At 50.2% G+C, this 27,444-nt stretch overlaps 2 protein-coding genes and 1 long non-coding RNA gene across 12 annotated transcripts in view; 2 read left to right on the top strand and 1 right to left on the bottom strand.

Annotated features, from left to right (window-relative positions):
* Positions 1-1,366, top strand: part of CRCP (CGRP receptor component) — a 38,531-nt gene extending 37,165 nt beyond the window's left edge. For all 7 annotated transcript variants that reach the window (XM_064468272.1, XM_064468274.1, XM_064468270.1 and 4 more), the window contains one exon: positions 97-1,366. In XM_064468272.1, the coding sequence (XP_064324342.1) occupies positions 97-240 (144 nt within the window). In that variant the 3' untranslated portion in view covers positions 241-1,366. The remainder of the gene's footprint in view (positions 1-96) is intronic.
* A 10,468-nt stretch (positions 1,367-11,834) lies between these two features.
* TPST1 (tyrosylprotein sulfotransferase 1) overlaps positions 11,835-27,444 on the top strand; it is a 41,694-nt gene continuing 26,084 nt past the window's right edge. Inside the window, exon 1 of one of the 4 annotated variants that reach the window (XM_064467804.1) lies at positions 11,835-12,064. The gene's annotated coding sequence lies outside the window, so the exon portion shown is untranslated. The other 3 variants (XM_064467803.1, XM_064467802.1, XM_064467805.1) reach the window with 3 other exon arrangements.
* Positions 20,827-23,168, bottom strand: LOC135316078 (uncharacterized). The gene is made up of 3 exons (XR_010375526.1): positions 22,667-23,168; positions 21,948-22,057; positions 20,827-21,385 (listed from the first exon to the last, which is right to left on the bottom strand). It is a non-coding gene; the product is annotated as an uncharacterized LOC135316078 (long non-coding RNA).

The raw sequence follows: 27,444 nt of genomic DNA on the forward strand, positions 1-27,444 counted from the left end.
TTGAAAACAGTATTTCCCTCTTAGTTGAGACCTGTTCAGAGCTGAGGAAGGAAGTATGGATTTAATTATAACAATAGATTGTTTTTTGACCTGCAGATGGTAGAAGAAAGTGAGGAAAGGCTAACAGAAGAGCAGATTGAGTCGCTTCTCCAGACAGTCACCAGTATTCTTCCAGGGGATCCAGGAGAACAGCAGAGAGACTCGGCAATGGCAATCGAAGACAAAGGTGACCAAGCGTAGGAGGCATCTAGACCAAAGCTGGCAACAATTTCAGCAGAGGAGAACCACCTAATACTTTTCTGTTTTTTACCTGATACCAGTTTAACCTTGTATTGGACATAGTTGTAAAATATGTTACAACTTTTATTACTCAGAGGTGATGAGGAAGCCAATTGTTTACAAGAAAGTGTGGAAAAAGTCTCTATTGTTTTGGCATTTTGTCATAAACAGGGACGGTAGTAACTGAGTTTGTAATGTAGCAGTCTGAGAAATTACGGAGTACAGAATCTGAAGCTGTTGTATTTTTTCCATTACCCATGTAACAGCTGTACATTTGAATAGGCTTATATACAGCTGGCAATGTTTTAATTATCACAGCAGTACTATGACTATAATTGCTATCATATGCTTTTGAATTGCCCAACTGGTTTTCAGAATACGGCTCACAATAGAAAGCTAAATTCTGGAGCTGTTTGTGAATGGGGCTGTTTTCAGGGATCAGAACATAGAGTAACGTACAAGAACTGGTTGGTATCTGGCCGGACAGTCTCAGGTGGGCTGTCGGCATCTTGGAAGTGAGAGGATCTGTTGGCAGGTTAACTGTTCTCAAGGATGTCTGACAGTCCGTACTTGATAAGAGAGATCCAGATCATCAGCTACATCAATGTGTTGCCACTGAAATCGCCTGAGTTGGACCAGTTTGCAGTAGCTGAGGCTCTGGACTCAAATATTAAGGCTCGTAGTAGTACCAACAGGCGAACGTTTGGGCGTGAGGTGTGTATTTTCCTTTTGAACGTTTGTCCTAATATTTATATATAGACAAGTCACAGTCCTGTGAATATGCCGTTAACCGTGGAATAAATGAATGAGTCAACACTGAAGAGAAGTCCTAATCTGGTTTAGGAGAACAAGAATCAGTCCCAGTTGAAGCAGAATTTTCTGTCTACTGAGCTGTTGTCTGATTAAAGATTTCAGGAGAAAGTATTTAACATTGAAAGCATTGATGATTGTAATAAATCTTTTGGATATATACATAAAGTCGTGAGTTATACATGGCACTGGTTTTATACTATGACTGCAGATGACTCTTTTAGAATTATTATAATGTACTGGAAATAGAAATAAAGTTTGGAGTCCATCCTCGGAATTTTGTGGCTTTTAGAAAATATGTCAGATACTCTAATTCAAGGTCTGCCCCCGCCCCACTTTCTGCCATGGTTTTATTTTGTGTTTTTTATACAAAGAATTTACGCTTTATGAACTTTAGTTGTGCTTTATATGAAAGGGAGTGATAACTTCCAGTGGCCTGGGGGATTTGTGCTAAGCATTTCCATGCTGTTTTAAGCTTCGTTGATATTTGGAGAGGAAAGGAAATTACCAAAAAATATATTTGTTACCTCTTAAACATAGTTTATCTTGTATTAAATGCATTCCAAGGCTGAAGACTAAAGATATGTTTTGACTGGGTAAGTATACTATTAGAGGGGAAAAGTCCTTGCTGGTTTTTGTGATACATCGATATATATTTTGTCTCTAAATGGGCAACAAAACAAAAGAGATTAGTAGATCATATCATGGAATGACGTGAAATTAATTTTAAAATTAGAATTTTCACTAGCAGTCACTGGTGGTGTTTGACATCCTGTGCCCTTGGGCTGCAAGTGTTTACATTTTTATCTGTCATCTTCTTCTAAATTTAAGTTACTGAAGCCTGTTCTAAACTTATGAAAAGCAGATGGAAGCATATCACAAGTAACTTCAGCCGGCGAGAATATTTTAACTCTGAAGTTGGATGTTCCATCTTGGGAATTGCTGATCTGTTATCGTAATGGATTTTTGCCAGCATCCATGTTGTCTTCCGCTGTATGCGTATTGTACAAGATACAAGAACCCATTCGCTTGCTATTGTATTTAATCTTTTTATCAAAATCAATTCCAGATGGATACATGCATTAAACTTGTGCAAATGCATGGATAGCTTGTTCGGTCTCAATTAAGAGACGTAAACTATAATGTCCCTAAAAATGCAATACTGAGGAACATTTGAAGGGGTCTGGGATCCGACATCTGCCTTACATCAAGAAGCCTGTTTTAAATCTACAGTGTGTGCTCTCTGCCCACGTAAGCGCAGGTGAGGAATTACTCTGGCTCCGAGAGCAGGTTTCGCGTTGTGTTGTCTGCTCTCAGGTGTGTTCTTGGCAACTCGAGACTCGGGAATGATTTACGGAAAGCAAATCTTGTCTAGTTTGTGATACCATTTTTTGAGTGTCCTATATATTACATAAAAGATCTGCCTGTCTCCCAAGGCTGCATTCCGTTTTCTTAACTGCTCAGTTACCTAAGACAATAAATGTGCTCTGCTGGCTCTTCCGAAGGAGACAAGACAGCATGAAGAGAATGGCCCTCTGATGCATCGTGCGTACGAGGAACAGTACGTGCATACTGGACGCTTAAAAGCTCAGTCCGTAATTTATAGAAGAAAAGGGCAGAGTGCTCGACACCTTCTGAATATTTAACAAGTGCGTATTATTTTTAGCTTTCTCATTTCTTGTGTGTTCCTCACTTTTATTCTGTGTTGCGCATTTGGGTCTTGGCAGATTGACAGCTCTGCGCAAGGCAGCTCTTGTGCTCTCACCACAGCTCTGGGAGAAGAGGGGAACGAGGTGCCAGAATTCCTCTGCTGTTTTGATACTTTAGAATACCTGGGGTTTCTCTTCTCATAAATTCAAGCCCAAGAAGGCCAGCTTTCTTTAGGATTGTTTGGCAGTCCTCTCTGGAGAAGTTTAATTAGCAATAAGCTTTGTTTTATGGGCGAAGAGGGAGCTGCTGCTCCTCCCCAGCTGTGCTCTGGTGCCGGGAGAGGGAACTAGATACCCTGGAAACGGAGACGTCCGCAGGAGATCCCTGCGATGAGCTGAGCAGCTTTGGTGGTGGTCACGCCGCGGCAGGGCTGCGTCTGGAGCGGCTGCCGGCTGAGGTGCGGAATCTGACAAGCTCCCCTTTCCTTGCAGGGGGCGAAACGCGTTTTGTTTGTCCGTATTTGCGTGGCCTATTCACTAGATAAAGGTGTGTGGTCTTAATTAGAAAAAGCAAACCCAAAAAGTCTGGAGGTTTGGTTTTCTTCTGAAGCATGTCTTTGAACAGCATTGTAGTAGTGCATTGAAATGGCATTCAAGCCTAATGCGTCGGCGTGCTGACGGGGTTAAATACCATCAACAGTGTCTTGAGACTTAAGTGTTTACACAAATGTTTTTTAACAGGTCCTGTCATAAACGGTTCTATACGTAACATTTTACTTACTAAAATCTCCACCGGTCATAGGCAAGGTATTGCTTTTGAAGTCAGCCAAACCGGGCTGATGTAAACTGGTTGAGAATCATGCCCTCCAATAATGAACCGGTCACATCACGATACAGCGTCGGGGGCGGATGTCTGCAGCTGCTGTAATCCCGGCAGACCCCTGACACGTGAAGAAGAATCAAACTGGGCGTATATCTGAAACTGTCATACCTTAGAAGAAATAAAGTTGAGAAATCTAACTAGATCGCAGCTGAGCTGTTGCAGACTGAAGTCAGCATGTGCCCTGGAGCAAACTCCTGCGGGTCCCAGACCGGCCTTGGAGGCTGCTGAGGGGGAGCGGGGTGAGCTGCAGGCTGCCCAGTTCTACTCTGCTCTTCATCCCGTTGGAAAGACTTGTTTCTCCCAACTGATTGTTGAAGGGGGAAGACCTGGTTGACCCTGCTTTTAGCAAGGGGGGGTTGGAATAGGTGATCTCCAGAGCTCCTGTCCAGCTCAATGTGTCTGTCGTTCTGCTTTCCTTTCCTCCCGCTATAGGCTTGGTATGTTTCCGTTCGCTTGCTCGGTGTGGAGGCAAAGACTGCTCTCAGTAAGAACTGAGACACAGCAGACTGGGGGCTTCCCCCTCGTCCCTCCTTCCACCTGTGCCTGGCGCAGTGTGGCCCCTTTGCAGGTGGGTGCACGGGACTCTGATACAGTGCAAACACTTTATTTCTGGGATGGCGGTAAAAAAAGAGAAAGGGAAAGTTTTGCAAGTATTGCAGAAGGATTGGGTATCGCGTCTGCCGTTTCAGCTTGAGCCTGAAATCGCAGTTGATGAAGTTGCTCTGCTTTAGTGTGTCCTGCACGATGCAGCTATGACAGCGAGTTGAGTCTGCTCCAAAAGAGGCTCCTCTAATTTGAAGGATGTGTCCCAGGATGCTGCTGGGATTAAGACGGTGTTTCAGTGTGACCTTAAACGTGGTTTTCTCTTGTGTTTTGCTTACTGTTACTGCATAGGCCAAATTAATCCATGGTGCCTCTGCTGTCTTAAATCTGGCCCAAAATACAGAACCATTTGCTCATTGACCCCAGCTGTGCTCAGCCCCTCTGACTCAGGCCATGGGTGAATCGACCCAACCCAAACTGGGATTATTCTGGACCCCAGTTTTGAAACGCACATATTTTTCTGTATTGCCTTTTCTATGATTAAACTTTTCATTGCCTCTGCCTCGCTGGGGGGCGGCTCTCTGCCGCGGCAGCGTGCGAAGGGCAGGGTCTGTAACCCAGAAAATGCATCGCTTCCTAGGCATGAAATCAGCTTCCGTGTGTTTGGGCACAGGCTTCAAAAGCGTTGGTGTCAACTGTTGTTTGAGCGACTTCGGAACCACTTTGGGCTTTGGCAGGGGGAGGGGAGGCGGGGAAGCCGGCGTGCACCTCAGCTTGGCTGAGACGGGGATTTTTCCACTTGTCTTTCTTCACTTTCCATCCACTAGGCATAACCAGCCTTTTCCAGACTATTCCTGGCACCAGCTCCCACAGCAAAGGGACTTTCAAAACACGTACTGCAGAAGGAGCATGAAGACCTTTCGCACCTGAAAACTTGTCTGTTTTTTGCAATTGTACCAGCTGGTCTAAATAACAGATAGTGTCTCACCTGGTGAGCTTTGCCTCACTGATAAGAACATCTGTGGTTATGAAATGATCCTGGTAACTGAGAAGGACTCATGGAAATATTTCAGTTGACTCCCGCGCAGTCAGGCGATGCTCACAAGTTAACCACCCAGAGGCGGCAGCGGCTGCCGCTTCATGCTCTGACCCACGGAAATAAAGCCCTACATTTGAAGCTGGTGAGCGGGCAGGGACTAAAACTCAGCTCCTGCTGTCCCTGGAGGTCAGCTCTTTGTCCTTTAGAGATTTATTTCCCTTCCTGCAGGTGAGCAGCTCTGGGGTGGAAGATGTGGAGCAGGGAACTGGTGCGGCAGGACGGGTGGCGTCTGTCCCAGCGATGGGAGATGCCGTGGGCTGGGTGCGTGGAGCAGCGCTGGGTAGCAGGGTGCGGGTTCAGAGGGGACCACTTCACCTGCCTTGAGAGTTTTCTGTTGGGTCTCTACCACCACCCAGCGAGTGAGAGGAGAGGATAGTGATAGGGTGGCTTTGGAGCCGGAGTCAATCAGCAAATGCCAGGTCTCCCACCAGCCTGTGACCGTGGGGAAGTCGCTTCTCTTCTCCCTGCCTCGATTTCTTCTTCGGCCGAAGGACTCTCAGGTGAGCAATCCGCTGGGCGTGGGTAGGGCTGTCGCTTGGGGCCTGCCGCGAGGCTGACGCCAGGAGCGCTGCCCGAGGGATTGTTTGAGGATTTTGTGCATCCTGACAAGTAACGGAGCCTTTTCTGCTGATAATCATGGAGCAGATGCGGAGGCTGCAGCCCTCAGCTTTCTCTGTGCTTCGAGACCAGCGTGTGGGTGTCTGTGCCTCACTGCCTTGGGGCGGCTGCACCCGCAGCAGCGCTGCTGTGGCTGTGGCCCCACGCCGGACACGCGGGTGCCCGCTGTGCTCGCGGGCTCTGCTGGGGCAGTCCCCTTCCTGCGGCGGTCCCGACATCACTGTGTACTTGCATATCTGCGATGAACCCTTGGAGGTTCTCCATTATAGGGAGTTGAGTTAGGAATTTCATAGGGCGAGGAGTGCCAGGCTTCACCGCCTTGCGCCCCTAGGAATTACCCCGCCACGAAGGCACATCCTGCACGTTGTTCCCATTGCTTGTGGCAGGGATAACAGGGAGCCCAACAGTGTGAACTGTGACTTTCTAATGAAAATATCTGTGCTCTTGATTTAGGCACAAGATCAAGTCTGGGGATGGGGCTGAGCCATGAAGCAAAGGACGGCGTTCCCTTGCGGGTGGGCTGCCGAGCATTGTGGGGCTGGTGGCTGTGTCCCCGTCAGAAGGGGAAAGTCATGCTTTCCAGAGAAGTAGTTAAATTATTTAATGGCACACCGAGAGTCATGTTTCTGCAGGAAACCTAAATTACCTAGGTTCCTCTCGCGTTTAAAATGCAAGTGTGGGTGCAGATCCTGGGCTGGCATACACGGACGTTGCTCTCCTGGCCTTAGTGGCACGACAGCAATGTGTGCCGAAGCATCCATTACTCATGGGGGGGCAGCGCTCAGCGTCATCCCAGCAAGAGAGTTTGCAAAGGGCGACTCGGGGACACCAAAACTGGCATTTCTGCTTCAGCGAGGTGTCAGTAGGGAAGACCCAGTTCGTGTCCCAAAGTGAGCACTGTGGCAGAGCTGATGGTGGGGGCGTGGGAGGAGCGGGGCAGGGAGCAGGCAGCTGGAAAGCCACCGAGAGCTGAATGAGCAGTGAGTACCTCTTCCTCACCTGTGAGAGTGATGCCTTTGGGTGATGAGATCCTTCCCTAAAGACACTGGTTCCTCACCACCAGCTTGATAATCCAATGCTCCTGATGCTGAGCTGTGGGATTGGGATCCCTGTTCCCGAGGCTGGATCCTGTAGAAGGGGAGGGCCTTTGGATCAAGGCAGGCAGGGAACTGGTGGTCCTTGGGATGTTAAAGCTCTCTAAAATATTTCAGCAGCAGCTTGGATGCATCCAACCCCCACCATACACCCCCCAGATGAGCCCAGGGAATTCTCTAAAGAAGCCCAAAGCACCCTTTAAAAACCACAAGTGATGTTTTGTAGCCTTCCCAGAGAGAGGAAAGTCATGTTAGCCCCCTTTCCAAAAGGCTGATATTGAGGCACAGTTTGGGATCCAGCCAGCATCCTGGAGGGAGTTGATGGAAGTGTTGTTTGGGTTGGAGTGGTCCGAAGATGTTGACAGAGAAAATATTTTCTGTTCCCACAGAAAGAAATCCTGCTGCAAAGTTTTTGTTGACCAAAAAGAAATGCTTGTGCTGGAAAAAATCAGAGCTGCAGCCAAAGCACAACTGAAGTGCAGTGAGCACTTAAACATTTCTTAAGCCCCAAGAACTTTTGCTTGCCATAAGCAAGAGTCTCCCTGCACAAATTGCTTAAATTAATTAATTTCTCTCTACATTAAGGGTCTTTATTAACTTTAATGTTTATAAAAACAACCATCAAAGGTAGCTGTGATGCTGTTAAAGATTAAAGTTGAAAGACCCCAACCAAATGGGGTGAGAGAACTTCTGAAAGAGAATTAAACCCCCCCCCCAAAAATCATCGTGAAGGACTTGATGCAAATAGGAAAGCTGGGAAGGGAGTTGCGGGGAGGGTTCAGGGGTGCTGCAAACAGTCCCAGCAGGGCTGACAGCTGATGGGAGCTGCAGCTGTGCTGGCTGGTACATGGGGGTATAAAGAGCATCTGCCAAATGGCTCTTGCCAGCATCTCTGCCACATCATGGCAAGGCAGCTGGGGGACGTGCTTCATGGGAGCACCACAGATGCCCGGCACGGAGACTGCTGTCCAAGACTCACTTTTTCCCAAGCCAAACCTGCCATAGGGGCTTTTTCTCATGGCCACCTGCGAAACAGTGCTGATGTTGCATTTTTATGCAGCCACCCAGGTCTGGCTGCAGCATGGCTCCACCTCACCTGATGTCCAGCCCTTCCAGGTTTTGCAGAGCCATTGGATACTCTGGTTTACTTTAGCCTTTTCCTGTCCCTTGGATGCGGATCGAGCTGTTCCCAGCCAGCGCTGGAGGCTGCGGGTGAGATAGTGCCGGGGCGCAGGAGGGCGGTGGTGGCAGCGGTGTCTTCAGTCGCTTTGGACAGGCTTTGGTGCTGAGTGCGAGGACTTCCTGTGCCAGTGTGATTTAAAGCCCTTGTTTGTGCATCCCACCCCTTGTCCTCCTTACGGGCAGCTTCACCGCCCAAGCCACTGCATGCAGTTAGTGCCTGGCCCTGCTGGGCTCCCACTCGGTAGCCTGCTGAGCTCTGAGAGAAAAGCTGGCAGGAATCACCCAGCCTTTCTCTTTTATGGAGCCAGGCAGAAACTTCATTGTTCATTTTGGGGGAAAAAAAACCACCAAACCCAGCTGTTTCGCAAAGGCCTCCACCTCTCACCCCCCAGAAATCTCCGCTGTTGGTCTCTCTGGGGACAGGAGGATAGTGCGGTCAGAGATGCCCCATCGCTTCCCAGCCAGACCCGGCTGCGGGATGGCGACGTCTAACCTGAGCTGGGCAGCAGTGGGGCTGCAGAGCAAAGCTTTAACCTGGGGTATCAGCACAGGGGGATGGGGAAGAGCTCAAACCATTGGTCCCAGCTGGAAATGAGTGACTGGGCATCTTTGCCGCTGCTTCTGTTGGCGTTGGGTTGCTGCAGCATTTCAAGGACGTGGTACATTTGTGGTTTTCCAGCAGGGCGATTCCTCCTGCCAGGTTTGCTCTTTACGCACCAGCTGGCTTTTTCCTCCTAAAGCTATGGAATTAAAGCACACATTGTCTGCTGCTCCTGGAGCTTAGGGTGTTTTTGCAGCTTCTCCAGAGCATTCGCCCTGCTCACAGTGGAGGAGCCGGCAGAGGAGCAGTTCCTTGCTGGGCTTTGTCCTGGCCTCAGTCTCTGACCCCTGCAGTGCTTATGTGAAGTTAATGGTAAAGATCTGCTTTACCCAGAGATTTGTTAGCATAGAGGTTTCCATGACACGGTCAGGGGATGGGTTCAGCCATCCCCTGAGTGGATGATGCCTCAATTAACCCAACTTATTCCGCCAGGGATGGGCTGTGGGGTCTGCAGAGCATTGGGGATGGAGAATAGCATGTTAAGCCCGAGATTAAACCCACTGCCCTGGTGGCGAGGTGTGCTCTGGCCAAGGACAGCTCTGCCCATCTGCAAGCCCTGTGCTGCCCTCAGGACTCCTCCAGGACAAACCGCTCCCTTCACCCTCAATGCTTGCCCTTTGCTCCTCCACCAAAAATCATGGCTGTCTTGGGGTGGCAGAGCCAGCCCAGCTCCCTGACCTCACGTCTCGCCCTGCGTTGGTCCCCGGGGCTCCCCCTTCATGGGGTGGCAGCTCAGGGGAGCAAATCCCTTTTGTTACAGACCAGACACCATTGAGAAAAAGGTATCCAAAAATAGAAAGTCTGAGCTGTTGAAATTATCCAGCTCAGCAGAGATGGGGCGGGGGGGCTCTCCCAGCTCTTTCCCACACTTTATATATGCATATATTTATATATATAGTGAAAGCTAACCCCTGGAGGCATGCTAAAGGCTTTAAAACAAGTGCTCTGTTGGACTAGGGGTGTTTTTGCCAAGTCTAAAAGGACCTTCAAGTTTACTGCTCCCCATGCCGCCCATCGAGGAGGGAGGGCATCAGCTGGGATGAACTGGCAGCTGTTGTTCAAGCATCTGCTCTTGCACTGGGCTGAGAGGGCTCGTCAACAGATGATGTAAATGCTATTTTTTTGTTAATTAGGTGTGTTGAGTTATCTGCCTGCCCTGCAATGGGACAGCGATACATGGTGGGCTTTGAAATGTCATGGGTGGAGAGAAAGCAGATGGGGTTTGGGGGAAATGCGCAGGACAAGCACCTTGATGCTTCTGCAGGTACCATCCTGGTCCCCATCGCAATGCACTGGGGTGTTCCTTGTCCCATGGGGAAGCCCAATATTGCCACCGCAATGGGGCTCATCTTGGGTGCTTGGCAAATTCATCTACAAAAGGGTTTTGTTGTTTGGGTTTTTTTTTTTTATTTATTTTTCACTGATTTCCTTAAAAAACACCATGGCAAGGCAGAGCTAAATGTTTCCTTAGGGTGCAGCAGCCAGAGGGTGGCAGTGAGGGAGGAAAAGGAAGTGCCAAAAACACCCACTCAAAACCTAATGGGATCCAACCACCTCCTCCCAGCAGGTTTCGTCCTTCATTGCCCAGCAAAGCCCAGAAAATCCCCTAATGCTGCTGCTTCCAGCTGCCCACACTGCAGCATCCGTGAGTGGGCTGGGTGTGGAAACAAGCTGCTTCAGGCCAATTTAAACATCTTCCCTTTTCCTGTGCAACGTCCTGCCCCAGGCGTGGGCTCAGCGGAAAGTTGCCTCTTTCCCAGTCCTGTGGGATGGGACCCCCTGCCCATGTGTCACCACCTCGGGTGAGACCCCGGCAGTTGAAGCAACTGGAGAAGGAGGCTCGAGCACTGTGGATCTTGCACTGGAAATGGCCCCAAAATGTTCCTCTTGCTCCAAAAGCTGGCGGAGGGCGGCCACGGGGACTTCCAACCCACCTCCCAGGCTTGGCTTGTGATCGCTCGCCTGTTTTAATATTGCAAGGTAAGATGAATGCTTGAAGTTCCCATTTCTGGGAGGAAACCGATGTAGCATTTGGCAAGGCTTGCAACAGCTTTACAGCAAAAGTCATGGTTAATGCCTCGGGCCGGCTGCAGGTTGCGGCGGTCCGCAGAGCTCCCGGGCGCGGCGTGGAGCCGCTGCCACCAGCACGCGCTGGAGGCAGGGATGCGCCCCCCAGCCCTGCAGCGGTGTCAGCGTTGGTGTGTAACTCATCCCTGCACGGTGAGGAGCAGCGTGTGAGTGTCCAGTATCATGCAGGTGAAATACAATTTATCCCGTTCAGCCTTGCTGTGCAGGGTTGATGGGCTTTGCCCAGGCAAGGCCTTGCTCCGCAGAGGTGGGTGCAGAAGCAGGGGTTGGTTGGACGGGGGTCTGTGCACGTAGGGATGGGCAATTGCTGCTTTCTTACCTATTTTCCCTGAGCACGGATGCCGGGAGTGGCTCAAAAAAGAGAACCCAGCCCCGAATTTCCCTGCTGCTGGAGCCCTGGTCCTTGCAGCCACGTGTGGGAAGAAACGCCCGGTGCAAGGACCGCAGCCGGCACCAGCCACCTGCGGGGCGGGCTCTGCACTAACCCTGGCTCGTGCCCCAGGTAGCTTCACCCCCACCCACATCATCTCTCTGGGTTTCACCAGGGCGAGGGAGAGCAAGCGCCGACCACAGGCTCCAGCTCATCTCTAGTGCCCAACGCAGCAAGAAAGCCTGTGATTCACTCCAAAACCTATGACTGACTCTACAGATGCAGCTTCTTCATTACTTAACCTCCAAATGTTGCTTTTTCCTCTTTGGACTCTGAGTTTTGAGCTTTTCCCAGCCTTTCTGCAGCTCTGGGAGCTGGAGCCTTTCCTCCAGTGCCAGCTGCGCTGGTTGTGTCAGGCCGGGAGCCATAAATACTGTGAGACTGGTGATGAAGAGGGGAGCTGGCGGGTGGGAGGGAGGGAGGCAGGCTGTGGATTCTGCATTTTTTTGCTGGGGCCTCAGCAAAGCCCAATAGTTAATCATTAAAATATGCTTATATGTAACTAATCTCTGCAGGACAATGAACTGAGAAATTATTTAACGCAATTTAAATGGGTTATAGTAGTCACTATAATACTACCATAATAAGTGTGCCTTGAGCCAATGGGAGCTATCAGGCTCCTATAAAAGCGGGTGGGGAAGAAATAGCAGCTGGTGGGAAGAGAGCACCGAAGACCCGATGTGTGCCGTGAGCCGCCTCTCGACACGTGGAAATCCTCCTGATCTGCCTGAAATCAGGCTCCAGCGCCGGGCTGAGCCCTTCTTCAAATATTGGGGATCCCTTCAGCGGTCAGTGGCTGCAGTGGGGAGGACGGGGTCTGCCCAGAGCCAGCACTTGTGGCCGCACTCTTTCCTCTGCTGCCGCTTGGCGCTGCCAGTGGGGACCAGAATTGCCTATTTAAGGCTAAAAAGGTGAAATTCAGCAGTGCCGTGAGTTGGGGGTTGCGTCACTCGGGTCGGGGTGAGCGGGATGCTCTTCCGTGAGGTGGGTCAGACCTGGGGGCAGCGGCTGCTTCTGGTAAAACCCCGTTCGGGCTGGCAGTTTTGGAGCTGTCGATGGCATTAGCAGCACTATCACGGTGTTATCCTGGGGGGGCATGCAGCACCGAGTGGGCGCTGCTGCTGGGTTCTGCAGCAGCTCTGTAAGGAGAATATGGTGGGGGGAAGGAAACCAATGGAAATGGATTTTAGTGGACTTTGATAGGCCTGTGAGAGGGACTGTATCAGCTTCGTGAGCTGACCCGATGGCTCCCTGAAATCCCATCCTCCTGCGAGCTTGGCGCTTGGCTCCCAGCCGTCCCACCGGCGCGTTTTGGCTCTATCCCGTTATTGTTTGCAGCCCTGTGGGACTGAGGCACCAGGCGCTGATGGTGAGCACTGCTGAGACCCTCCAGCATAGCACTGGCCATGGCTGGGGTGAGAATACATCTGCTGGAGGGAGAAGTGACACTGAGCTTTCTGCCAGCCCTGCTGCCTTCCTTGACACACCCCAAAGAGGTGTTAAGTGCAGTTATTTGTAGCTCCATGGTACAGATATTTACTCCTGCGGTGATGCACAATCTTGCCCTTGTTGCCAGTCCTTAGATAAGCAGTAAACCCTAACATCTCCAGACATCAGTTTTATCCTGCTACTTGCTTTTTCGTCAGCCTGCTAGTTTAATAGTATTTCACCTGTCTCTTTTTGTGACTTTTCTGTCTTTTGCCCAATTTTAAGGCATCTAGAATTGAGTTATTGCATTACATTACATGAAATCAGCTTTCAGTTCCCTCCTCCCTGCTTGCAAATAAGCAAATGGGTGCAAGGACTTTCGGAGGTAATCGTGGCTCTGCTGGCCAGCTGCTCTCCGATCCAGAAAATGAAGAGCACAGCCTGTTTCCTGTTAAATTTTGCTGGTCGCATTGATTTACATTGTTTGTCTCATGTTTTGTGGCTTCCAAGCTGATGTTGCATTAAGCTGGCCAGAGTTGAGGCAAGAAATCAAATGCAGGCACTGGCAGAGTTCCCCAAACGCATTCATGAGGGTTGATCGCACAGTCACATTTCCTTAGTCACTGGAGGAGGAGTAGCGGAGCCGCCTTGCTTGTGTCCCGGCTGGTTTGCATCGACCCTGTGCTGGTAAAAGGCAGCTGGCAGACAGTTTTGGAAAGTCAAACCATGGAGCAATGCAGGTGGTGGAGGGGCTGCCTCCCCCCTGCCATGGCCGAGCACTTCTCCAGCTGCCAGAGTGGCGCGTCCTGTCTTTATCTTGACCCACAAGATCTTCTTTCATCTTATCGTCTCCCCTGTCCTGTTGAGGGGAATGAGGGAGCAGCTGGGTGGGCGCCCAGCAGCCAGCCAAGGCCACCCCACCAAAAACACGGACTAGGGCAGAAATTCTCATACATATGTATATAGAATCATAGACTCATAGGATATCTCAAGTTGGAAGGGACCTATAAGGGTCATCGAGTCCAACGCCCTGCTTCTTGCAGGGCTACCTAAAACTGAGCCATACGGCTAACAGCACCGTCCAGATGCTCCTTGAACTCTGATGGGCTTGGGGCCGTGACTACTCCTCTGGGGAGCCTGTTCTAGTGTATGTGTGTGCATCATATGTATATAAATGCATTTTAGGCAAAACAGGATTAATTTCTCATGCCCTTGCTTAGGGGGACTCCGTGCAGATAAAAGGGACGGCATATTGCTGCCGCAGGTCAGCTCTTTGCTGGGACGGCAGCGCCGCGGGCAGCAGGGAGGCGAGAGCTGCCTTTCGCCCCAGGCTGGCACGGGGGGTTGGTCATACGGGCATGTTTGATTTGAGGTGTCACGTTGCAGGTCTGGGTCCCCGATGCGTTGCTACCTTTGTCCTTGCTGGCTCTCAGCAAGTCTGTGCAACGAGCTGTGAATACGTCCACAAAAAAAAAACACAAACCCAAACCAACAACCAACCCAACCCAAAACAACTGCTTTCTGTCTCGGGTTAGTCAGAGGCTGGCTGCAGAGCAAGGCAGGGATTTCTGCTCAAAGGAACCCAAAGCATTTGGAATCAAAAGCCGTGATCTAAGGGCAAAAGCTTCTCGCCAGCCACACTAGTGAAGAAAGTTTCTTATTTCATTTTACAAGCACCAGCAGCACGTTGGCCAGGGAGTTCTGCCCTTTCTGCTCCATTTCTGGCAGAGAAAGTCTCATTTCTCCTTAGGAAAACAAGAAACATGCTATCACTATAGGACTGAATGCAGGAGAACATGCAGAAGTTAATATTAGGGAAGGCACCTGCAGAATTCAGCAGGTTCCTATGGCAATAGGTTGAGACATAGGTAATGTATTTAGCATTAACTGTGAATTGTCTGTTTATGTGCACGGATTTGGAAATAAGGGAGAAGCCCTGGGCGGGGGCTGGATGCAGGATGGGCCGAGCGAGTCCTGACTGTGCCATTTCTGTTCCCTCTCTCTCCATCACAGCCCAGAAAATTGGTGTATTGATGGCTGCTCTCTTTCATTGATTTAAAAATACTGTTACAGGAAGATGGATTCATTATTTGTTTCTGCTGGTGCAATTTCGGTTTTCTTAGCAAAAAGAGATTGGTTCTTTTTGTGCCCCAGGTTTTCCACATAAAGGTGCAGAAGCTCAGCAGATTATTTATTTGGTGCATTTTATTCCCGGTACAGTTTTTAAAATTTAAAATCTTTTACGGTTGTGGGGGCTGTTATTCGGTGGTTAGAGCAGGGACGGGGAGAAAGGAGAGCTGCATTTTATAGCTTGTCTACAATTAATAGTTTCATAGACCATTTTTTGGTGGATACAGGTTTCAGATGCCTTCACACCCTCAGCTTCTCAGCTGGGTCTCACCATTCCCATCACCTCCCTAATGAAGGTGCCTCCTCTGTTTTCAGTTAGGGCTATTTCCCCTCCCTGTAGCAAACCCAGCTGTGCCTCAGCGAGCTCAGAGACAGCATTAAATGCCACATTCCCATTTTGAAAGGCCACCATAAAAATAAATGATTGATGGAAACCAAACAAGAAGAGGGAGCTCTGCAGAAGGTACCGCTCCTCCCTCCCCTATTTACTGTTCTCCCAGACTTTGGCCCAGGGGCTCAGGCTTCACCCATTTCACAATGTGCCTCGCTCAAGGCCTAAAGGTACAGCCTTGGGAATAAAAAATGGGTCTAAACCAAGTTTTTTTTAAGCCACATCTTCAGCTGAGCTGTTCAGCCACTGCAAACGGGGAAAAAAAACACTGCCAGGGTAGGGTGCTGGATCCAGCAAATGAGCCTGTCCCCAAAAACAGCGGGGGTTTATTTATAATTTTTTAGGGCATCGCATTACCCTCCTCATCTCCCCCAGGTAAGGTGCCAAATCTCCAGTGTCTGAACCGACGCTTGCTGGTGATGAGCACAAAAGCAGCCCCTGGGGAGGGAGAATTAGGGTTTAATTCAGGTTCTTTAAGCTGACAAATCAAGCTGAACCGTAAAGGAGGCAGGGGAGGATGAAAATACTGCAAGTCTGGAACAAGAAAACATGGTAGGGATGGGATTCAACTTCATTCTTGTCTCATCTTTAATAGTGTGAATTGTAACACCACTTGTAAGAAACTCAAAGAAAAGGGCTGCACCATGTATGATTTCATTGGCAGTGTTAATGATGGTCCGTCAGAGCTTTATGTAATTTAAAAATTGTGTACGCTTCTCTAGCTCCTTGCAAGCTGGCCAGCTAACGAAGGGCCGAGTGATGGACCCGCTGGGCACTCGTTGTACAGTCACTGCTTTCGAAACACCCGCGCCTTGCACGTGATAGAGATGCCAACGTATTTGGGTGACGGGATATTTTTGCTTTCAGCGCTGCCGCGGTAGCAAGAGTCCAGTCCTGCAAGACCAGCCACGCTGGCCGTCCGGCCCCAGAGAAACTCACCACACGGACCGTAGCCACCGCCCGGGCACGGCGTGTGCGGCCGAGGCGATTCCACTGCCGTATCACTGCCGCCATCGCAAACGGAGGCTTTGAAAGCCTTTGACCCAATGCAAGCAGAGCTCTGTGTCTTTGGCAGTGGGGCTGGGGATTTGGGTTTCGGTTGTTTGGTTTTTTTAGATGCTGGTGTTTGTGAGCTGTTCTTTCACCTCCTTGTGTTTTTTTCCAGACAGATGACATCATGTCTTGTATCACTGGCATTATAATTAAGCTAATGGATATTTAGCCCATTAAGTGGCTGCCACACGTGCTACTGCTTTACAAACTCAGGACTTAATCCTGCAAAGCCCTGGGCACTTTCAGCCATTTAAATTTCACAGTATAAGTCGTGCAAGAAATAGCTTATCCCTCTTCTGTTAAGGGCTGGCGTGGTGCTTTCCCGTGCGGTTTCCTGTGAATGTGATGAACGAATGTGCTGAGGATGGGCTGTGTGGGTGCCACGCGGCCCTGAGGAGCACTGCTCCTTGCTGGTGGGTGAAAGCCCGGCGCTTTGCTCCCTGCCTGCGTGGCCAGCCATGCAGGGCAGCTCAGCAAAAGCAGCCAAGGGCGTCACCCATCACTGGCAGCGAACGCCTTCCGCAGCGTGGTAGTGGTCGTACGAGACCTTATAAGAGCTCCAGCTTAGCTGGTCTCTGTGATATTGGATTTATTTTATTTTATTTTTAGACAAAACTAAAGGAGGGGATGGAATTAGGCAATGGCTTGTTCTCAGGTGTTCCTATGCGGAGACGAGTGCTCCGCCTGCACACCTCCATCATGCCACATAGGCAGCTGTCTGCAAGACAAGGACACGGGAAGATGCCTATAAATGCAAAAGAGGAAAGTGTTCACTCCTGCTTTCTAACTGGAAAAACAGCTACTTCTGTATTTATTGGATGGCTAGGACTGCCTACCAGCTGGGGAAAAAAAATCTCCCCATGAAATATATACACCTGATGCCTAAAACCCCTTGCCTGAGAGAACAGGGATGAGAACTGCACAGAGATATTCCTAGCCCTGTAATTATTTCTCCAGGCACGTGGAAAGGTCAGTTCTCAGCTGTCACATTTAGAAAGCAGCAGACACTAGATCAGGCAGAGATGGGGGAATATGGAGTTATTTATCACAAAGAGTTCCTTTACAAGGTCGGAGCAGAAACCGCCTCGTTCCTCTCTAAGCCGCAAGTGGGTTAAGGTCAGGTTGCAGCTACCTAAAGAAAAGCCCATGTTCTCATGACTTTGATAATCTTGCTTTAAAGCCTCCTGAAACGGTGCTTGCAGCAGAAGAGGCAGCCCTGCTTGGCGATGGAGAGTGGCCCTGCTGGGTTTAGGGAACTAAGGGGTCAAAGCTGGGGCTGGAGCTGGTGGAGATGTGGGTTTCTTGGATCTGCAGCACCCAGGCGGTTTGAGCTGGGAGGGTCTGGCTCAGCACCCGTGCCCAGATCACTGGCCTGGACCTCCAGCAGTGTCTGAGCCAGTGCAAGGCACGTTTGACGTGTAACCAGATCCGATGTGGCACGCTCTGCCCTCCCATGAGACGCTGGGCAGGAGGGACCCAGCTGAGGTGTTGTGTTTTCAGGCCAGTGTCTTCCTGGGCAGGTAGGGGCAGCTGTAACGTGGCACGGCTGAGAGCGAGTTTGAAGAGCAGGATGAGCTCGTGCTCTGTGAGACCCAGGGGGATCAGTGCCTGTGGACCTAGGGTAAAGCCCTAGGAGGTAGAGGAGTGATGCTTTCAGGCTGTGCACAAGAATGATGCTGTGCATGCAGGTTAGGTGGATCCCTGTGCTGGCAGCTGAGGCTTTTTGCAGGCAAACACTGAGAATGGGCACATTTCTCACCCCACAGTGATTCCCAGGGCTTGGTTTTCCTGGCTTTGGCTGTGAAATACAAGTTGTGTGGCTATTGAAAATGCCCAGCGGGCCCCCAGCCCATTGGTGCATGCACCACATCTGCTCTGGCATCCCGGGGCCAAACTTTGCACTGCCAAGGGCAAACTTTGCACTGCTAACATGATTGATCTGTGAGGCAGCCGGGCCAGAAAAATAATACTGGTAGCAGAGAAAAGCAGTAAAAATGAACGCGCCTCTGGGAAATGCAGAGAGATATTAGCATACTTCCAAGTTAAACAGTGTCCTCGCTGCATTCGCAGCTGACAGGTTTGCTCTGCACATAAGACAAACTGTGATAAGTCAAGGGGTGATTCTGGATGCAGAAACATCTATTCAGCAGAAATATCTTATACTCCTGCTGTGAGGGGATGCAGAGGAATGTCATCAGCCTAATGTCGTGTGGGGCCTGTTTTCCCTAAACGCAGAGGCTTGCGAACTCAGTCCTTGGATGTTCTTCTCTGGGGATCGTAAGTCTTCCCTGAATGCCTCGGCTGGTGTTTTTGGATATGTCTGCATCTACAGACACCGCTGGGATTCATTTGTGGTGCTGGGTGCCAGCTGCCCCCCCTCTCCCCATCCTGCCGTGATGTGCAGCGAGGAGCGGGGTGTTCCTGTCCCCTGCCCCTGCTTCTTCTCAGCCCAAGGTAAACTTAGGGCATCTCAGAGGCCAGGATGTGGAGAGGGATGCTGCCCCGATCCTCTCCTGACCGAGGTACCAGCCGAGGGCTTAAAGGCTGTGCTGGTTTAACAGCCGGCAGTTTACTTTGTCAGTAAGGTGTTAGGTCCATCCTTTTCCCCTAATCAGAGGGCATTTTTTTCGTATTCATAAAGGCAGAGATAACAGGATTGACTTAAGCAATCTATGTCTTTGACACAGAGCCAACTAAGCACTTAAGCGGGGTTGCCTGGGGGAGGTAGGCTGCCCAGCTGTGCAAGACAGCACGGGCACACGCAGGGCTTGGGATTTCTGAGCTGCTTCTACCTAAAGGCCAAATGAATTTCCCAGACACACAGGACAAGCTGAAATCCAACCGAGTTTCTTTGTGCTTCAGCATGTCGGTATCCGCCTCCAAATTCCTCTGTTCCCTCAGTTCCTTCTAAAATGGATCTATCTATATATAACCTTCTATAATGGAGGGAACAGGGAGACTTTTTTTGAGGCAGAAGTAATGGCTGAACCTCTCACCCCCCTGGCTTTCAGAACCACCTTTAGTGAGCGTGGGGATGAAAGCCACAAGCACCAACCCGCCTCCATCTCAGCGAAGGAGAGGTCCTCCCCATGCCAGACAGCGAGCAAAAAGCCGGGTTGTGCAATCACTGCTGAGGCATTCGAGGAAAAAGAATAATATTTAACAGTTTGGGCAAGAACATGCCTAAGCCAGCAAGCACGGCTCTCCTTGCTCTGGGCTGGGGAATGAGTTGGGCAGAGCCAGAGGGAAATTCTTTACATTCTTAGGATTGGGAAGGTGGAATTAAGGTAAAATACTCCTGTATGAGAGCCAGGATATCTGGACTGGCAAGCTTTCTCTTGCTCTTAAACATCACACTTTTTATTCAGGACTACTTTTGAAGTGGAGTTGGTGTCAGGAAAAGCATTGTATTGGAAGTCCAGGGAGGGAAAAAAAAGACCCGTTATTGCTCCCGAATGCGCCAGACCTCCAGCTAGCAGAGGTCAGGGCAGCGTGCTGGGGACGTCGCTCGCTCGCGCGCTGGCCCAGCCGCTTGTATGGTGGGGTAGGAAAGCTGCTGCTCGCCGGGCAGGCCTCGGTACGAGCGTAAGGCAGCACAGTCTGTAACTGCTGCTGGACCTGCGACTGTTGCTGGAGGCTGTGCAGGATGGCCCCCGGCTCCTCCGGTGTGCCCTGGACCCGACTCGGGGAGGGTCCGCAATGCAGCCACAGGGCTGGGAACCCCCAGGCGATGGTATATAGCCGGTTCCTGCCATAGCAGCGATTTGGAGAAAAAGTTTGGTTTTGTTGTGCTTCACGTTTGGAAATAACATGAAAAAAGTTAAATGTAGGCTCCTAAACAGCTCCAGCTTTCAGGACTCGGGGCTGCTCTTCCCTCCTCCTCCTCCCACCAGCGGTCCCAGAGGTGCCGTGTGGCAGTGCCAGAACGTGAAGCGTGGGAACAACCACAGGTCCTGTCACTGCCAAGGGGAGACGGTGCACAAAGCGGGCACAAAGCAGGCACAACCACCAGGACCCGCTTCTCTTTCTCTTGGAGCAAACCCTGGGCTGTGGCTCCTCGCTCCAGAGCTGCGGCTTCAGTCCTGGGCCCACCCTTTATCCCGTGCGTGCAGCTGAGCCCCTGGCGAGGAGGAATTATTTCCCAGCTTTACCAGGAGCAAGCCAACAAGGAACAGCCAATGCTGTCAAATAATGACCAGTTAAATGCTGTTGCTTCTGGTAGTGTTTACCCACCAGCAACAGCAACTTCACGGCCGAGAGTTAAGCTCTGTCTGTACTGAGACTTTGCATGATGCAATAGTTGATGGGTTATTTGATCCGTGGCTCTCGGACAACACTGATTAAAGAAGGGCCCAGCATGGGGCACCCACTACATACAGTAGCTCCATCTGCTTCATACAGCAGCATCGCCTTTTCCCCTTCCCTTGAAGAACGGCATTTTCCCCCCCTGGAGGCACTGTTTGATTGCCACAGATTGGAAGCCTTTAAAAGGGAAGCTCTGTGTGAGTCACAGTTAAAGCCATAAAAGAAAAACCAATAAAGCAATCTGAAAAGTGCTGTTTAATGGATTGAGGCAAACTTACTGGAAACAGGATACAGACTGTTTCATCTTTAAATCATTAGTTCAAATCCAGCTGCATCTGGCAGCAAATGACATTTATTCCCTGTCAATAGCTGTCAGAGAAAAGAAATTTGAAAGGAAATTTACCACCTGAAAGGAGTTGCTGGTTTCTCTATGGTCCGAGCAGTTCCCTGAGCACGTCTGAAAGCCTTACGGACATTAGGTACTCTTGAAACTCAGTCCTTACAGGGCAGAACTTCTCCCACCATGAGAATTCTTGTCACTGTCCTGAATGTAGGTATCTGCTCACATGGCTACCTTCGCTTAATTTTTTCAGCAAATAAAACACGCATGAGCCACGCTGCATTCACGGCCCGTCTCGATAGCGCTGCTTCTCCATCAACTTGGTGAAGCAGGCGGCAGAACAAGTGCTCATCCGTAGCAGCTCTCCGGGCAGCGCCGGCAGCGAGCGTTGGCACATCAGTATCGCTGGAAACCACGTCCTGACAGGCTTGTAAAGGTTTCATCATAGGCACTTTGCAAGGGCTATGAGACGGGAGGTAATGGGCTGTGATTAATTCTGTGTCCTGAAGGTATCGCTGCCAGCTCAGGCACCGTCACGCTGCATCTTGTGGAGCCGGGACGATGGCAATGCCCAGCTGGTTATCTCCCCCGCCACACAGGGGTTTTACCGTCTCTCTGGGAGACAGGACAGTGAGTCAGAACTGATTTTAGGGCTTTCGGGATTAAAAGGGGCTGGTCTCCCACATGGTGGTCCCCATCCTTTTTACACCAAGGTCTCGCTGCTGGTGCTGTCTCCCAGCCCTGGTGTCCCCGAGCCCTCCCTGAGCCTGGTGGCACCAACCCGGTGGTGGCTCTCGTTAGCTGCCAGCCCGTGCTGCGCTGCCGCACTGCAGCGACGGCGGAGGGGCCACCCCAGCGCGGGAGGGTTTGGAAGGCAGAGGGCAAAAATATCCATGAGCAGCGATGAGTGTCGACTACCACTGCTCATCACAGAGGTGGCTCTTCCCGGACTCAATTTTGGGCTGGCACCATGTTAAATCCTTCTAGCTGATTCCCCCCCCCCCATTTGGCAAACAACACAAACCTGAGGACTGTCCCATGGGATTGCTCCCTTTGCTATGACCCTGCAGCAGCGCTGACTTTTCCATGGGGTGTTTGTCTGCATATGGTGATGGCAGCTGGGCCAGAGCTCCTCTATGTAAAGAAGAAATACATTTTCAGTTAGATTCAGCCTTTACATATCACTATGTTAACGCTAACAAGTCAAATACAGCCTATTTTCCCTCTCTTTAGGGTTAAAAGCTGCCTTTCTGCACAGAGCACCGAGAAGGGAGTGGTTAGGACGGCCTCAGGTCAGTCTTTGTCACAGGTGAGCTAGCCTACAGGTGTGGGTTTCCTGGAGCTACACCTCCAGGGGCAAAGTGCCGGTGCAAATCATCCTCGCCTGGCCACTTCACCCACCCGTGGGTCGGAGGAGTTGTGCACTATGCCTGCAGCCAGCTCAGGCTCGAGCTTGTGCTCCAGCCTGATGCTATTCCAGATGTTTTCACAGTTGCACATGTGGTGGGCACACGGTTGGTGCTTCCCCACTGCCACAAATTCAGTGTGTGACACCAGGGGCCACCCGAGCTCCCAGCCAGGCGGTACTCCCTGCTGTCCCGCGCTGCCAGTGCCTCATGGCCATCCAGATGTTTCGCTGCAGCTTTCCTCGGTTTGTCAGGCAGTTGCGGTGTCGCACTTAAAGCCCGTTTGCGCAGAGCAATGGGAGGCTGTGCTCCGGATGGTTCCACCTGCGAGACCCACCTCCGAACCCGAGCCGGGGGAAGCATTCGGCAAAGCGTTTGCTTGTTAGACTGTTGGTGTAGCCCAAGCCTTTACCCTCCTCCTTCAGCAACGCTGGTGTGTTTTAGTGGAGCCACCTGTGATGAAATCCAGCTGTTCCCAGCCATCAACATCTGTCTGGCATGGCTGTCCAGATGTTGATGCACATGGGCTCCTCGGGGCGTTCACGTGGCGCCACCGCCCAGATGTGCGCCCGCGCGCCCCGCCCCCTCCAGCTGTGGGCTCCAGATGTTTCCCGCCGCGCCCGCAGGGGTTAACGGTCCCGCCCCTCCGTCGCCCGGCCCCGCCCCCGATCTGTCAATCTTCAGCGCCGGCCCAACCGCGTCCCGCGACACATCGAGGCCCGCGACCAATCAGGGCGTGGTTGTGATTTCCATGGCAGCCGCAGCCGCGCGGCTGAGGCGAGACGGCGGCGCGGCAGGTCCCGGTCCCGGTCCCGGTCCCGGTCCCGGTCCACTGCGATGGTGCCCGAGGGGAGCCGCCGCGGCGGAGGAGGGGCAGTGGTGCTGCCGCTGCGCGGCTCCAGCCCGGTCCCGGCCGCGGCGCGGGGGCGGTGGCAGCGCAGGTGAGGAGCCGGTGCCCGCGCGCACCTGAGGCGGGAGGCGGCGGCGGGCGGGGCGAGGCCCGGGCGCGGCCCTTCGCCCTCTCACGGCCGGCGCAGCCCGGCGGCAGCCGCCACGCTCCGCCCCGCCCGGCGCCGGGGCGACTCCGGTGCTGCCGCGGCCGTTGCCTTTGTCGGCCGGGTCGGGGGGCGGCCGCGGCCTGAGGGGGCGGCTCGGAGCGGGTCGGGGGGGCCGTGCCGTGCCGTCCCCGCGGCTGCAGCGGGGAGCGCCCGAGGATGCGCGGCGGGGCCGGCCGGCTGCTTCCCGCCGGGGCCGTGGCGGGGTGCGAGCCGAGCCGTGCCGAGCCGGGTAACGGGAAGGTTTCCCTTCGGGCGGGCCGACTCGCCGCTTTGTTCGGCGGCGGAGGTGTGCGGGGGGCCGGGGCGGGAGCGGCCGGCGGCGCAGCGGGGGCACGCAGGCATAGTTTTGCAGCGCTGCGTTCGTGTCTGCAAACGCAACGTGTAACAGTCATGGTGCACGTAAGCGTTTTAGCAGTAGTTTTATGGCAGACCTGATGTGTTTCTTAGCTGGAAGCGGTTTTGCCGGTGGTGTTGCTGAAGAAGCCTCTTGCATGTTATTGTGAACCTGACACAGGTCCATCTCTTCTTCGTGTTATTAAGCAGTTTGGTTCTTTGAAGTACCTTACTGTATTGCGAAGTGCTGAAATCCCTCTTAGGAGGCACAGTACGCAGGCAAGTACGCAGAACAGTAGCTCATTTCCTATTAGTGTGCTACTGACTTTTTTTCCCTCTTTTTTTCTTTGAAGAAAGAAAGAAAAAAAGAGCCAGAAGTCTGTGTGTGTTGCCAGGAAAAATTCCTTTTGTTGAATTGTTCTCCAGCAGTAACTGTCGTACTTAACAAATACCGTGTCTTCTTGCATAACTGCGAGCATGTCGGTAACTCTTTTTCGACCATTCAGTATGCAAATCCAAATAATTTGCTGTATGTGTTATGTATGCAGGTAGAGCAGAATATATGGAGGTCTTCGCTTTCATTTGAAGCAGAACATTTTCATTAGCTGTACTTAAGACTCATTTTAGAAGTCTTAAATCTTGAAAAACCTAAAAGGAATCTTGAGTGCTTTGGTAACCTTATTAACTGTTTTGGATCCGGTGTGTTTTCCTCTTGCTTGTTAAGAAAGCTTGTGGTAGTAGATCCAGAGGAAGGACAGATGCTTCTGAGTTCCCTCGACTTCTCCTCTCTCTCCCTATATATCTGTCTAGTGGAGGATTATGAAGAAAGCTGTGGGGGTTTTTTTGTTTGTTTGTTTGTTTTTTTGGGGGGTAGGTTTAACTGGTAAAAGGAAAGGGTACAGCTTGTTTCATCTTTTACCTATTGATTATATGAGGGAACTGCATAAATATGAGCACATCTTTTTTTAGTCCCTGTAATGTGATTGTACTAGAAATTGTGGAATTATTACATAGTTGTATGCAGTCTTCCCCAATATGGAAACTATGGATTCCGCAGTGGTCTATGGCTGTGGAGGTTAATTTGGCCTTCACAATTTTTCAGAGCTTTAGATTAAAAAAATGAACAAACTGACAAAAATTAAAAACAACAAACCAAACCAACCCCCCAAAGACCCCAAACAAAAAAGTGTAGGTTCCAGGGAATGCAAACATATGAGCAATATTCCTGTAGTTCCTACAGTGTGAAATATAGGGCAGTGTTGTTTGCACGTGCTTTACCTTCCACTAACGTTGTCCAACTTTGTCCTATCATTCTATTTGTCAAACTGCCCTGCATGAAGATAGGCTTCACTAGGTCTAGTTGGCTGTTTTTCATGCCAGATGCTTTCTACCAGGTGGCTTACTGCTTATTTGTTTGTGGAGGTGAATAAAAATTGCTCATTCTGTTTGATCATCCTTTCATATTGTATAACTAATGGGGGGAGAAATCCAGAGAAAACAGCTGCAGGGCTTGAGATCCCTGATGACTTAAAAATCTAGAGATGGACTTGGTACTCAAGACTTCTTGATTTTTATTTCTAGCTTTGCTGGGATTTTGCTTGGGGTTTGCTTGCTTGTGCTGTACTTTGACATTCCTTTCTCAGATCCTGCTACGTAACTGGTAGTAATACGTGATATCTGGTCTTTGGGGAAATCATCACGGTGATGGATTGTGCAAGCACTGCTTTGAAGGCATAAAAATGCTTCCCAAACACTTAAATGATTTTTGGAACAGTCTCCTAAATGAGCCCGTGACGGTTTGGGTAGCTTCTTGAAGTGGTATACTGTGAATATTTCAGTCGTGTTCCTCGGTGCTGTGCTATACCATTATCGTGTAAGTGTTGGCTTTCCTATGCAGTCGTCTTTGTGGTGAACAGACATGAAGGACCAGAAACAAACCAGTTCGTTGAAGGAAAGGTTTTACGGAATTCCTTTAACTTTCACTTAGGAATGCTGAAAGACTAACGTTGTATGCAAGAGCTTCTTACTTGGACTATTTGATGAGCTTAATATAGGACTTTCTCTGAGAAATACATTGTCTCCAATTTTCTAAATGTATACTGTTTTGAAGATGATTCTTGAGAATCTGAATCCAAAAGCATTCCTCCCCTCTATCTTACTGCTGCTGTCCAGTACAGGTGAGAGGACAGCGTTTTGAGAAGGATGGCTGTGAGGCCTGATTGCCTGTTGACACTGAGCTGAGCGTGATCTTTCCTCCCAGCAAAGGTCTCTGAAAGTGTTGAGGTCAAACGCTGGGATGAACACTTGGGCAGGTGCTGGAACAAGATATATTCCACAGAAACCTCAGCCGTACTACTGTCTATGCTTGCTCTTGCTAGAAGGAGATACGGTTATCATAATCTGAGCCACAAGTTCAAGAGATGGAAGCAGAGGACAAGCTAATCAATGAAAAATGTGCAATATATATGTGGGGTTTGTTTTGGTGGGTTTTTTGGTGGTTGTCTCTCTTTCCAGCCTCCAAAGGGAAAGTCTGAGCTCTACGGCTTATGAGGATTGCTTATTACTGGGTGGTAGTGGATCATCTTTTTTCCCCTGGCAGGGAATGCTTTAAACAACAAAACCTAAACTGTTCTAACATAAAATACAAATAGATGACTTGCCTCTTGACTAAGCTAAAAATCTTCAACATTTTTTGGGTGAACTTCAGGAGAAAAGGTCTTGACCTGCTGCATGTAGGGGGAGGGGAGGAGGGAGAGAGAATTAATGTTCCCCGAAGAAGGAAACAAAGCAGTCATTTTGCTTTAAAAACATCTTCTTGTGGCTGACTCATATGTCTGGCTTTTCTGGGAAGAAAATTCAGTTATGTACACTTCTGCTTAGCTGCGTTTTTCTTGTACTGAAATTTGCAGATCCTAACTGTCTTTTTTTTTTGTTTTGAGTTACACTAAATTTTTCTAGGCACTTGTTTTAGTCTGTCATTTGAAACTGGTGCTCCTAAAGGCTTTCTCTACCATTGTAGTCATCTGCAACTTCCTCAGCTTGTGACTCTGTTGTATTGGAGGGGTGTCTGTGTTTGGTTTGGGTGTCTTGGAGGCTTTTGGTGAGAATTTTTTTTGTTTAGGGTTTTTTTGTTTTTGTTTTGCCTTTTTTTTTTTAAGAGTTGTCTATGTTTTTAGGTGGAGTGGCAGTTTGTTCTTCTCGGGTCACAGTGGGTAAAAATGCCACAGTTCTTCAAAGCTCTCCTTAAATGCTGATGAAGGATTCACAGAATCACAGGATTGCTGATTGCCTTGCTGTGATTTTTAAATGCTGTCCATTTAATTACTCTTACCAACAGAACATTAATGACATGTCATAATCCTTCCCGTTGGCAGGTGTGATCTGGAGCACTTGCTCATGTAAAGGAGGGAGAAGGTGGGGTTTGTTTGTAGGCTGCTAGAAGGGCGGTAACTTCCATATGCCACACATGTCCCAAAGAGCTTTATTTGTAACTTCAGGCACAGAAGGGAGTTTTCTGGCTTGTAGAATAGTTACTTTGCTGAGAGATGCTGTTTCTGACTGCTTCTCTGTTGGTTTCCTGACATACAAAGTCCTGGTCTTGCCACAGTTTAGGGCAGTTGCGTGCCAGGTATCGCTTCCAGGCAAGAACACAGAAGGTTGTAGAAGCTTAATACTGGGTCTTTATGGTCTTTCAGCCTTTGGCATCTTTGATGTAGTAACTTTT

This window comes from Phalacrocorax carbo, chromosome 17, assembly GCF_963921805.1.
Source record: "Phalacrocorax carbo chromosome 17, bPhaCar2.1, whole genome shotgun sequence".
Classification (NCBI taxonomy): Eukaryota; Metazoa; Chordata; class Aves; order Suliformes; family Phalacrocoracidae; genus Phalacrocorax; species Phalacrocorax carbo.